Here is a 14,334-nt window from a genome sequence, read left to right on the forward strand (position 1 = left end):
CTAGAAAATGGGAATAAAATTCCTAGTGCAACAATATAGTGAAAAAAAAAGCACAATTATGCATAATTGATTTTTGGGTATTTATTTACAGTGTTCACTATAAGGTAAAACTGACTTAGCAATATAATTATCCAGCTCAGTACAATACATAGATACCAATTAGTCATACTTTTTTTTTATGAAAAAAAAATTCAGAAATTTGTATGGAAAATGTTTCTTTTTTCCACTTGTGTCACTGTTTTACGAGACCCATAGCATTCTAAATTTTTGGTAGATGGGGCTGGGCAAGGGCTTATTTTCTGCGCCCTGAGCTGACGATTTTATTGCTACTATTCTGGGACAGATACAATGTTATGATCGCCTCTTCTTGCATTTCATTGCATTGTTGCGGCGGCTGAAAAAGCTTAATTCTGGGGTTTCGATTTTTTTTTTCTCATTACGCTATTTACGGATCAGGTTAATTTATTTTATATTTTGATAAATCAGACATTTCTGATCGCAGCAATACTAAGTATGTGTTTTCTTTTTTTATCTCTTTTATTTTGTATGGGAAAAAGAGGGTGATTTGAAGCTTTATATATGTTTTTAAAAATATTTCACTTTCTACTATATATGTTAGTCCCCTCAGGGAAATTGAACCTGTGATCATCTGATCACTTACGTCACGGCCATGGCCAGGAGTACCATCATGACAGGCATGGGTGTTTTAATCAGACTTCAGCAGATCTCTGGCTGTCAGGACAACCCATTGATGTTACGCAATCGTGTCAAGGTCGTGCAGATGAGTGCATAGACATAGAATCACAAGCCCCCTGCTGGCGAGTATATTCCCCCTGCCGGAGAGTTAAATGTCGCTGTCACAGATCGATAGCGGCATAAAACACATTAACAGCTGCGGGTGGAGTTCGGCTCCACCTGCGGCTGTTTAAGGCAGATGATGGCTGAATAACACAGTCATCATCTGTCGGGAAAGAGGATATCTTGACTTGTGAGTCTGTATCAAACTCAGCGAGTCGGCATATGATGTATGCTATATGTCGGTAAGAGGTAAAAGAAATATCCACAAAAGGACCCTGTGAGCCACACTCCCTTGGAAAAGCGCATAAAAATTTGCAGTAAATCAAAAAGCCCATATATACAGAACTGTATGGCAGATTTAAAAAACAAAAAAAAACAAAAACACCCCTTGAGTGAATAAAATAAGAGCAAAAACTGGTCACATGGTCACGTGACCTGGTGACTGGTCCACTTTAAAGCCTATCTCCAGTCGCCCACCTTCTTCTGCAGGCTTTGGCCTTCAGCAGCACTTATTTTCTGTCTTTATGCCTACCTTTAAAGTGCATGGATCTTGTGCATGCAGCAAATGTGAGCTATTAGTAGACTGTACAAGAAACCAAGAATATTATGGATAAAAACAACTAAAATAATAAAAATATGCGCAGAACAAGTACAGGTTATGTGCTATCTATGTACCAAGATTGAGGCTTGGGGACACCGTGTAAAGAATGGATAAAGACTAATGTGCTAAGCACAACGAAATTGGCAATCAGTAATGTACGAAAGCTACATATGTGACATGTTGTCCACAATACATTATTGGCCCCAAGGATACACTGTCATTCTACAGACTATGATGAAATAACCCCAAAATGGAAAACTGTGGTAGTCAGACAGTTGTCAGACCTTAAAGACCTGCACTTCATGCCATTCAGCTTCATACAGTAAATGCCATGTTACCTTTGTATACCGATCATTACTTTTTTTTTGCATTTTTGATAAAGATTACTTACGGTACACACTATATCAACTAGAAAAGTGTTGCAATCTAGCTACTCACGTAGCTAAAGGGGCCTTCATGTCCTTACTTTCACTTGCAAACATCAGTGAAGATAGCCCCTGCAGACGGTCTCCTGGAAACCCCAGCAAGTTGATGATTTTGAGCAGGTTTGGGGGCACCATGGATATGCAAAGGTGAAAAAGTCCATAGCCAAAGCTCACAGCACCTTTCAGTCTGTTCAGGGACTCCTCCGTGACCCCCTCAACAGCAATGTGATTATCATTAGCAGCATCGGAGGGAGAGGATTCCTGAGAGATCTTCTGATACATCTCCTGGAGGGAGTTAATGTCCACATAGCATTTGTTGTAGATTTTCCAGGCTTTGCGCAGGATCCAACCACCCTTTATGTAAGCTGGCGGAGAACAATAGGAAATAATTTAAGCCATATAATTAAGCCAGGCACATCATTTACTGGATATCTACTGTGTGGGTTTACGCCATTTTACAAGTCACATCTAAATATCTCCTCTATTTGCTATAGTAAATCTGTTTTAAGTAAATGATTCTACAGGAGGTTTTTTTTTTTATTACTCTGTATTGTGCAGTTCCTCTATTATTCCTCCTAGAAATATATGAATACATTGAGCGTTACCAGATGGGGGTGTGGCCTTACACGTCCGACACTGTCCAATCAGGGTGGGCCGTGCAAACTGAAGGGACACAACTCTTTGGTCAAGGGAAATGGCAACACCCAGTTGTCAATTTATTCACATATGTCAGATGAGGTGACGGGTCTTCTTCCATCGTGAACAGATTTACAGTTTGTCCATTTCATACTTTTAGGACAAGCTGCATTCAGCACTGCACTTCTTAGGTCGCAGTACCTTATTCTATATCACAATTTTATACAGTATCTAGAGTAAAAATTAAAGGTCCCCAGACACATTAGACTAAAGATGGAGAGAGATCAGCCAGAAGTCTAATGTGTATGGAGGTCTCCCGGCTCTCTCCCAATAGATTATGTCAGGGGAGAGAAGGATCTTGCTGGATTTAGATGATCCTTTTATTCTCAGAGATAAGTCGCTGCCAGAGGAGTCTGGCAGTGTCTCTCTTATGGAGAGCACAGGAACACTCGGCTGAGCTGATCATTCACGTGTATGAGGGGGTCAGGACAATTAAAGAGGAAAAAGAAAAAACTGCTTGAACAGGCACATCCCAAAAAAATAAATTCAACATTTGTATTCAAATATACAAAAAAAACACCAAATACATACAAGCTAAAGCAATTAAAAACCTACAGAAAACAATGTGCCACATTAGAAATGACAGTCTAGGCTCAAATAATGAGACAATAGACTCACCAACATGAAATATCGGTAAATATCTATATAGAGGCCACCTAAGACCGTAGAGAAAATATGTGATAACCAAAATAATCAATTAATTGAAAAAAAATAGCACAGCATCAGGAATCAAATTATCAGTGCCAATGATAAAAGTGTAAATTAACACGTTAAATAGATACAAGTCCAGGGACAAGTGTAGAGGAATTAAATTATAGAAAAAAAACCTATGGGGACAGAAATTCCCACACGTATCGCCAAAATGTGGCTTCCTCAGGGGTCAGGAGAGATAGCCGTCAGCCAAACGGTTATTCATCCAATAGCCAACGAGCATGAGGGCCTTCTGCAAACAGCAGAGCAGGTCTTGTACAGACGGTGAACTAAGAAAAGGCTGCTAGAAGATGTGAAATCAGAGCTGGGAAAGTGTTACCATGAAATAAATATGGAAAATATTTGCTAATTTTCTAATTTATGTAGATTTTATTTAAATGTTCACCGTTAGCTATAGTATAACATGAACACATTGGCATGCAACAGGTTTTAGCTCCAAATTAATGGTCTGAATTAAGCCAACGTTCAGTTGATATACCATAAGCAAGAATAAACAGAATACTGTGCCACATCTATCACACACCCTATGCCATTACCCACCCTATGCCAGACTACCTGGACCAAGCACCTCCACAGACCAATCGGCAGCCATTTAGTAGCCTGTTTAGACAGGCCGACTGCACTTCCGTGTGCACAAAACGATCATTACTGCCATTGTTCTGTGCACATAGATTATCATTGTTCTCGGCAGCACATCACCTGTTTACACGGGACAATAGGCTGCAGAGGATGACAATATTTAAGCAAGCTTAAAAATCATTTCACCCAACAGTTGAGCTTTTTGCTCATCTGTCCAGTGATTGGCAGCCTGTTTACACTGTCCGATAATGCAAATGCTTATTCATAGGAAGAATCCTTCCCGATTATTGGCCAGTGTAAATGTAGCTTTAGTTTATGCTTTCTAACTTCAGGAGCGTACTGGGGGGACAGAGGGTGCGGCCACCCCGTCCCCCGAGCTCTGAGGGGCCCACCTGGAGCTACGCAAACTCTGCGGCAGAGCAGGGAGACACTATCTCCCTGCACTGCCGCTATGGGGCCGGTCGGAGCTGGGGGCCCCCCTGCAGGTTCAACTGTATCGGCATCTGCCGATACAGTTGAAAGCGATGGAGGAGGGAGTGTCAGCTGACGCTTCCTCCCCCATCATTCTATTTCGGCGTCTGACGTCTAAGCATGAAGTCAGCGAGATGACATCACTAAGTGGCGTCCTCTATGCTGAGATGTGCACAAGCTGCGGTGACCGGATCAGCGGGGAACAAGGAGGAGAGGTGAGTACTGTATTTTATTATTTTTTTTAGAACATTGTGGTGGCCATAAAATTGTATTGAGGGCTATAAGGGTGAATTACACTAAATGGGGGTGCATTATACTATATAGGGGGGCATTATAGTGTATGGGCTATGGGGTCATTATGCTATATGGGGCTGCACTATACTGTGTATGGGGATACATTATACTGTATGGGTTATGCGGGTGCATTATACTGTATGGGCTATGGAGTGCATTATGCTGTATGGACTATGGGAGTGCATTATGCTGTATGGAGGACTATGTGGGGGCCCTTAAACTATATGCAAGCAATTATACAGTGTGAAGGTTTGTGTGGGGTCCATCATGCTGTGTGGGGGCCATTATACAGTGTGGAGAGGTGTGGGGCCATTATACTCTATGTAGGCCCATTATACTGCATGGAGTGCTGTGTGGGGGGGGGGGTCACAGTTGGGGGATCACACTGTGGTGGGGTCACTATACTTTTCCAGGGCAGTTGAGGGGTGGGGTACAGTAGGGTCATATACTTTACGAATGCAATGAAAGGGGAATCTAGGGCTCCAGTAGGAGGAAAATTAGAGGGCTCACAGTAGGTGCAGTAATAGGGCCACATATGGCAGCAGCGACTCAGTATTGGGGTATCAGCAGGATGAGGCGTTTGTGCCGGTTGGGGATAATGGTGCCTGAAATGTGAGAAGTCATATGTGTCTTTGTTGTAATCTCTGCACACGAGTTCTGGATGGAGAAGTTGCCGTGTCGGTCTGCCAGATGGAAGAGACGAAAAAAGTGAATATCTCCACCAGAAAGAAGGTCAGCTGTAAGTCACCATCAATAACTGTACTGTAATCTATTATATGTTCTGAAGGACTGGTATCTACCACTATATGGTCACTATATGGCAGTAATATCAGTGCTGGTCTTTGTATAGAGATTATTTTCAGTAACAGCGCTGTCATCTGCTGAGGTTCTCCTACATCCACTATTAGGGTGCGCTACTATAGCTGTAATCAGGGTACATGGTTAGGGGCCCGCTCAGAAGTTTCGCTCCCCCTGAGCCAAACCCTAACTACGCCTCTGCTTTTAACTATCACAGCATTAGTAAATGTGCACCATTGCGTCTGTTTTACATGATGACATAAGAATTATCAACATGTGGAAAAATAACAGTTTTCCTGACTCAGGGAACTGATGAATGACAGCACATAATGTGGATATTTAAATGTCCCCCGGCTTTGTATTTCTTGAGAATTACATTAAATGTATGCTAACCGGTAAAGAGCCAGCGTCATCATGCTGTAAAGTGCATCTCATATTTAATTCATCCCTCCTCCCGCGCTCCCCTTTGTGGATGATACAACTGAAGCCGCTTCATTGTGCTCATGCAGATGGGTATGATCGGCTGACCTCCTGACAGCAGGGAAGTCACTGATACAAAAGAACAGTTTCTTAACTGATTGAAAATTAAAATAAAAAGGGAGAATTCAACAAATAATTTTCTTAACTGTAGCCCACGTTGGATCTAACGGCAGAAGCTGAGAATCAGTGTATGTCCAAAACAAAAACTGCAGTAATCAACCACAATAACAGCAACTCAAGATGTCTGCGGTAAGAGTCCAACTCTGTCCATAGTTTAACCGGAAAATAGCCGAAGGGGCTCATTCAGACGTCTGTGCAAAATGGTCCGAGCACGGGCTGGCCGAGGCTGTCCTGACCAGAGCTAGACAGATTCACATGTTTGTATGATGCGGTCTCGCTCGGGTCAGGTAACCCGTGGCCAGTCCGTGCACTGCGGTCAGTGATCGGACTGTCCACAGATGTCTGCAGAAGCCCTTCCTAAACAGGACAGCAATCCACAGAAATAAAGAATAGCTAAATTAAGGAGTAGAATTTAGACTGGGTTCACACAATGCAGCACTTTTTTTTTTTTTGCAGCAATCTTCCAAAATCTGTGTAATTTTGAAAAACAAAATATATGAGGAATGGTTGATAATTACATTCTATATTTCCCTCTTCTATCCTGATGGACAAGACTCAAAAATGAAATGATGTTAAGTGGCTATAAATGTCGCGGTGTTGGTGTGCATTAGAAGTTACATACAGTGATGGTCTGAGTGTAAGCAGCGTGCACAATGGGGACAGAGACATTACAGAACAGCAGAGCTCACAAACTGCAGGCTCTTTCTCCAATACGGATTGACCTCCATACGGATTTCCAGGACGAGAAGTAGAGAATGAGCCGAAAAATGCAGGTTTCATTTTTTATTACAGATAAATGTATGTATGTATGTATGTATGTATGTATGTATGTATGTATGTATGTATGTATGTATGTATGTATGTATGTATGTATGTATGTATGTAGTAAATAATCCATAAGAGATATAAATATGTGACTATACCCAGATCAGCCATGACATTGAAACCACCTGCCTAATATTGTGTAGGTCCCTCTTGTGCCACAAAAACAAGATATGGCTTCCACATGACCTCTAAAGCTGTCACGTAGTGTTTGGCATCAAGACATTGCCAGCAAGTTGTTTAAAAGGGTTGTCCAGTCTTAAGCTACAAGTCTGCAGTTACTCTATGTGACTGCAGACCTGCGAATCCTCACGATGCGTGCACTGCGTGCTGTGAGGATTCTCGGATGTAGGTGCTGGGAGCAGCAGGCATGTGACTGCATGTATGAGATTTGTATACTCCCAACCACATTCCAACTAGATTGTTTCTAGACTCACGCAATAAACTTGCATTTAGCGATGCCGCACCCATCTAGTTGGCATGTGATTGAATGTACAGTATACAAATTACATATTTGCAGTCACGCGCCCACGATGTGAGGATTCACAAGTCTGCAGTCACAAAGTAACGGCAGACTTGTAGCCTAGGCCGGACAATCCTGCAAATTGAAAGGTGCAGCCTCCATGTACCACACTTGATTTTCCAGTACATCCCACAGGTGCTCGATGCGACTGAGATCTGGGGAATTTGGAGGTCAAGTCAAATCATTCCTGAACAATGTTTGCAGTGTGCCTTGGTGTATTACAGCAGCACAAGCTTCTAATATGGCAATTCCTGCCTACACTTCCATTATTTTCTTACACAATCGGTAATGACAGTAATACCAGTAACTAAAAAACACAGCAAGAAGGAAATGAATGCGTCTGCCCGTGCTCAGCATAATTCAGCCAGTATCTCTACTAATCTGGAGACTCACCTGACAGCTCCTGCTTAACAAAGGAAAGCACGCCTAAATAAACCTGGCAGTCTGCAATAATGATCTGTCTCTGCAGGCGGTCAACCATCGACTGGGCAGACTTCCTAACGTCCACCTGTTAAGGAGAAAACCGTGGGTGCACATTATCAGTCAGTATAGCAAAGACGATAAAGTCATGGGAAAAGATAGGTAATGGGATACGATAAAGGGACAAGTAGAAGATACATGGGTACAGAATGGAAAAAGCAAATCATTAACTAGTAGATTAAAAGGACATTTTTTATTATCATTCTTCAGCCATGGAGAACACAGAATGACTTTACAGCACATGACATATGGATGAAAAAGCTTCAGCATTCGTATTTGCTCTCAAGCAGACAGAAATGTTTTCTAATCATTATTATATATATGGATTTAGCACTTTCCATCTAGTGATTCCACTAAAGCTCCATCAAAGCAGAGACTAAAAGAGTTTGGATCAAAGAAATGCCATTTTGATCAATAAGAAAAGCAGTTATCAGACCCATTATATACATACAGTTGAAACCTGAAGTTTCCATACACTATATAAAAAGACACATATGCATGTTTTTCTCAATATCTGACATGAAATCAGAATAAACCTTTCCCGTTTTAGGTCAATTAGGATTACCATAATTATTAATATTTGCCAAATGCCAGAATAATGAGAGAGAGAGAATGTTTTAAGGCATTTTTATTACTTCCTGCAAAGTCAAAAGTTTACATACACTAAGATTACTATGCCTTTAAACAATTCTGGACTGCCCATATGATGATGCCATGCGTTTGGAAGCTTCTGATAGGATTTTTGGCAACATCTGAGTTAATTAGAGACACACCTTCGGATGTATTTTAAAGCACACCTGAAACACACTGCTTCTTTGTGTAGCATCATGGGAAAGTCTATAGAAATCAGCCAAGATATCAGGAAGAGAATTGTGGACTTGCATAAGCCTGGCTCATCCTTGGGTACAATTTCAAGATACCTGAAGGTGCCTCGTTCATTTGTACAAACAATTATACGCAAGTACAAACAAGATGGGAATGTCCAGCCATCATACTGCTCAGAAAGGAGACGGGTTCTGTGTCCCAGAGATGAACGTGCTTTGGTCCGACATGTGCATATCAACCCAAGGACAAAAGCAAAAGACCTTGTGAAGATGACGGCTGAAGCTGGTAAGATTGTGTCAATATCCACAGTGAAACAAGTACTATATCAACATGGGCTGAAAGGCCACTCTACCAGGAAGAAGCCATTACTCCAAAAGAAACATAAAAAAGCCAGATTAATGTTTACAAATGCACACAGGAACATAGACCTTAATTTTTGGAGACATGTCCTGTGGTCTGCTGAAAATAAAATTGAACTTTTGGAGCATAATGACCACTGTTACATTTGGAGGAAAAAGGGAGAAGCGTGGAAGCCTAAGAACACCATCCCAACTGTGAAACACGGGGGTGGCAGCATCATGTTGTGGAGTTGTTTTGCTGCAGGAGGGACAGGTGTACTTCACAAAATAGATGGCATCATGAGAAAAGAAGATTGTGGCAATACTGAAGTAACATCTCAAGACATCAGCCAGGAAGTTAAAGCTTGGGCAGAAATGGGTCTTCCAAATGGACAATGACCCAAAGCATACTGCCAAAATGGTAAAGTGGCTTAAGGATAACAAAGTCAATATTTTGGAGTGGCTATCACAAAGCCCTGATCTCAATCCTATTGAAAATTTATGGGCAAAGCTGAAAAGGCAGGTGCGAGCAAGGAGACCTACAAACCTGGATCAGTTACACCAGTTTTGTCAGGAGGAATGGGCCTAAATTACAACCAACTATTGTGAGAAGCTTGTGGAAGGATATCCCAAACGTTTGACCCAAGTCATTCAGTTTAAGGGCAATGGTACCAAATACTAATGAAATGTATGTTAACTTTTGACTTTGCAGTAAGTCATAAATATGCCTTAAAACATTCTCTCTCTCATTATTCTGGCATTTGGCAAATATTAAAAATTATTGTAATCCTAATTTACCTACAATGGGAAAGGTTTATTCTGATTTCATGTCAGATATTGAGAAAAACATGCATATGTGTCTTTTTATATAGTGTATGTAAACTTCTGGTTTCAAGTGTGTATGTATACATACATACAGTACAGACCAAAAGTTTGTACACACCTTCTCATTTAAAGATTTTTCTGTATTTTCATGACTTTGAAAATTGTACATTCACACTGAAGGCATCAAAACTATGAATTAACACGTGGAATTATATACTTAACAAAAAAGTGTGAAACAACTGAAAATGTGTGTTATATTCTAGGTTCTTCAAAGTAGCCACCTTTTGCTTTGATGACTGCTTTGCACACTCTTGACATTCTTTTGATGAGCTTCAAGAGGTAGTCACTGGAAATGGTTTTCACTTCACAGGTGTGCCCTGTCAGGTTTAATAAGTGGGATTTCTTGCCTTATAAATGGGGTTGGGACCATCAGTTGTGTTGTGCAGAAGTCAGGTGGATACACAGCTGATAGTCCTACTGAATAGACTGTTAGAATTTGTATTATGGCAATAAAAAAGCAGCTAAGTAAAGAAAAACGAGTGGCCATCATTACTTTAAGAAATGAAGGTCAGTCAGTCCAAAAAATTGGGCACACATTGAATGTGTCCCCAAGTGCACTTGCAAAAACCATCAAGCGCTACAAAGAAACTGGCTCACATGAGGACTGCCCCAGGAAAGGAAGACCAAGAGTCACCTCTGCTTCTGAGGATAAGTTTATCCGAGTCACCAGTCTCAGAAATCGTAGGTTAACAGCAGCTCAGATTAGAGACCAGGTCAATGCCACACAGAGTTCTAGCAGCAGACACATCTCTTCAACAACTGTTAAGAAGAGACTTTGTGCAGCAGGCCTTCATGGTAAAATAGCTGCTAGGAAACCACTGCTAAGGACAGGCAACAATCAGAAGAGACTTGTTTGGGCTAAAGAACACTAGGAATGGACATTAGACCAGTGGAAATCTGTGCGTTGGTCTGATGAGTCCAAATTTGAGATCTTTGGTTCCAACTACCGTGTCTTTTTGCGACGCAGAAAAGGTGAACGGATGGACTCTACATGCCTGGTTTCAACCGTGAAGCATGGAGGAGGAGGTGTGATGGTGTGGGGGTGGTTTGCTGGTGACACTGTTGGGGATTTATTCAAAATTGAAGGCATACTGAACCAGCATAGCTACCACAGCATCTTGCAGCGGCATGCTATTCCATCCGGTTTGCTTCTAGTTGGACCATCATTTATTTTTCAACAGGACAATGACCCCAAAACACCTCCAGGATGTGTAAGGGCTCTTTCACCAAGAAGGAGAGTGATGGGGTGCTACGCCAGATGACCTGGCCTCCATAGTTACCAGACCTGAACCCAATCGAGATGGTTTGGGGTGAGCTGGAACGCAGAGCGAAGGCAAAAGAGCCAACAAGTGCTAAACATCTCTGGGAACTCCTTCAAGATTGTTGGAAGACCATTTCCAGTGACTACCTCTTGAAGCTCATCAAGAGAATGCCAAGAGTGTGCAAAGCAGTCATCAAAGCAAAAGGTGGCTACTTTGAAGAAGCAAGAATATAAGACATATTTTCAGTTGTTTCACACTTTTTTGTTCAGTATATAATTCCACATGTGTTAATTCATAGTTTTGATGCCTTCAGTGTGAATGTACAATTTTCATAGTCATGAAAATACAGAAAAATCTTTAAATGAGAAGGTGTGTCCAAACTTTTGGTCTGTACTGTACATACATACATACATACATGGTGGGCCATTTATATGGATACACCTACATTAAAAATGGGAATTGTTAGTGATATCAACTTCCTGTTTGTGGCACATTAGTATATGGGAGGGGGAAACTTTTCCAGATGGGTGATGACCATGGCGGCCATTTTGAAGTTGGCCATTTTGGATCCAACTTTATTTTTTTTCAATGGGAAGAGGGTCATGTGACACATCAAACTTATTGAGAATTTAATAAGAAAAACAATGGTGTGCTTGGTTTTAACGTAACTTTATTCTTTCATGAGTTTTTTACAAGTTTATGACCACTTATAAAATGTGTTCAAAGTGCTGCCCATTGTGTTGGATTGTCAATGCAACCCTCTTCTCCCACTCTTGGCCCACTGATAGCAACACCGCAGAAGAAATGCTAGCACAGGCTTCCAGTATCCGTTGTTTCAGATGCTGCACATCTCGTATCTTGATGGTATGGTGTGGTTTATGGGGTACGAAGATAGTGGGGCCATTCTTCATCAATGGAAACCTCAATGGCACTGGATATCTGAATTTGCTACATGATGATGTGTTGCCCTCTTTATGCACCTTCAGATGGCACGTTCCCTTAGTTTTTCCAACAAGATGGTGCACCACCACATTAGAGTGTCAGGTCCGAGCATTCCTACATGAACAGTTTCCTGGAAAGTGGATTGGTCGTCATGGGCCAGTTGAATGGCCACCAAGGTCTCCTGATCTGACCCCCTTAGACTTTTATATCTTTGGGGTCATCTGAAGGCAATTGTCTATGCTGTGAAGATACAAGATGTGCAGCATCTGAAACAATGGATACTGGAAGCCTGTGCTAGCATTTCTTCTGCGGTGTTGCTTTCAGTGTGTCAAGAGTGGGAGAAGAGGGTTGCATTGACAATCCAACACAATGGGCAGCACTTTGAACACATTTTATAAGTGGTCATAAACTTGTAAAAAACTCATGAAAGAATAAAGTTACGTTAAAACCAAGCACACTATTGTTTTTCTTATGAAATTCTCAATAAGTTTGATGTGTCACATGACCCTCTTCCCATTGAAAAAAAATAAAGTTGGATCCAAAATGGCCAACTTCAAAATGGCCGCCATGGTCACCACCCATCTGGAAAAGTTTCCCCCCTCCCATATACTAATGTGCCACAAACAGGAAGTTGATATCACCAACCATTCCCATTTAATTTAGGTGTATCCATATAAATGGTCCACCCTGTATATACAGTGGTGGCCAAAAGTATTGGCACCCCTGCAATTCTGTCAGATAATACTCAGTTTCTTTCTGAAAATGATTGCAATCACAATTTCTTTGGTATTATTATCTTCATTTCATTTGTCTTCAATGAAAAAACACAAAAAAGAATTGTCCTAAAGCCAAATTGGATATAATTCCACACCAAACCTAAAAAAGGGGGTGGACAAAAGTATTGGCACTGTTTGAAAAATCATGTGATGCTTCTCTAATTCGTGTAATTAACAGCACCTGTAACTTACCTGGGGCACCTAACAGGTGTTGGCAATAACTAAATCACACTTGCAGCCAGTTAACATGGATTAAAGTTGACTCAACCTCTGTCCTGTGTCCTTGTGTGTACCACATTGAGCATGGAGAAAATAAAGAAGACCAAAGAACTGTCTGAGGACTTGAGAAACCAAATTGTGAGGAAGCATGAGCAATCTCAAGGCTACAAGTCCATCTCCAAAGACCTGAATATTCCTGTGTCTTCCGTGCGCAGTGTCATCAAGAAGTGGCTAATCTCCCTAGATGTGGACGGAAAAGAAAAATTGACGAGAGATTTCAAAGCAAGATTGTGCGGATGGTGGATAAAGAACCTCGACTAACATCCAAACAAGTTCAAGCTGCCCTGCAGTCCAAGGGTACAACTGTGTCAACCCGTACTATCCGTCAGCGTCTGAATGAAAAGGGACTGTATGGCAGGATGGTAGGATACCCAGGAAGACCCCACTTCTTACCACGAGACATAAAAAAGCCAGGCTGGAGTTTGCCAAAACTTACCTGAGAAAGCCTAAAACGTTTTGGAAGAATGTTCTCTGGTCAGAGGAGACAAAAGTAGAGCTTTTTGGCAAAAAGCATCAACATAGAGTGTACAGGAAAAAAAATAGAGGCATTCAAAGAAAAGAACACGGTCCCTACAGTCAAACATGGCGGAGGTTCCCTGATGTTTTGGGGTTGCTTTGCTGCCTCTGGCACTGGACTGCTTGACCGTGTGCATGGCATTATGAAGTCTGAAGACTACCAACAAATTTTGCAGCATAATGTAGGGCTCAGTGTGAGAAAGCTGGGTCTCCCTCAGAGGTCATGGGTCTTCCAGCAGGACAATGACCCAAAACACACTTCCAAAAGCACTATAAAATGGTTTGAGAGAAAGCACTGGAGACTTCTAAGGTGGCCAGCAATGAGTCCAGACCTGAATCCCATAGAACACCTGTGGAGAGATCTCAAAATGGCAGTTTGGAGAAGGCACCCTTCAAATATCAGGGATCTGGAGCAGTTTGCCAAAGAAGAATGGTCTACAATTCCAGCAGCGCATTGTAAGAAACTCATTGATGGTTACCGGAAGCAGTTGTTCGCAGTTCTTTTGGCTAAAGGTTGTGCAACCAAGTATTAGGCAGAGGGTGCCAATACTTTTGTCTGGCCCATTTTTGGAGTTTTGTGTGAAATGATCAATGATTTGATTTTTGCTTCATTCTCTTGTGTTTTTTCCTTGCAAGCAAATTAAATGAAGATAATAATACCAAAGAATTTGTGATTGCAATCATTTTCAGGAAGAAACTGAGTATTATCTGAC

The 14,334-nt window shown here is 41.5% G+C and overlaps 1 protein-coding gene across 1 annotated transcript in view; it reads right to left on the reverse strand.

Moving 5' to 3' along the window:
* The window catches only part of TTC39C (tetratricopeptide repeat domain 39C), a 116,517-nt gene that overhangs the window by 23,519 nt on the left and 78,664 nt on the right, over positions 1 to 14,334 (reverse strand). The window contains 2 exon segments of the mRNA XM_073679181.1: positions 1,838 to 2,189; positions 7,712 to 7,826. Of these exon segments, the coding sequence (XP_073535282.1) occupies positions 1,838 to 2,189; positions 7,712 to 7,826 (467 nt within the window).

The sequence above is a fragment of the Phyllobates terribilis genome, unplaced genomic scaffold (genome assembly GCF_046119375.1).
Source record: "Phyllobates terribilis strain yellow unplaced genomic scaffold, ASM4611937v1 Scaffold_4__5_contigs__length_816908805, whole genome shotgun sequence".
In the NCBI taxonomy this organism is placed as follows: Eukaryota; Metazoa; Chordata; class Amphibia; order Anura; family Dendrobatidae; genus Phyllobates; species Phyllobates terribilis.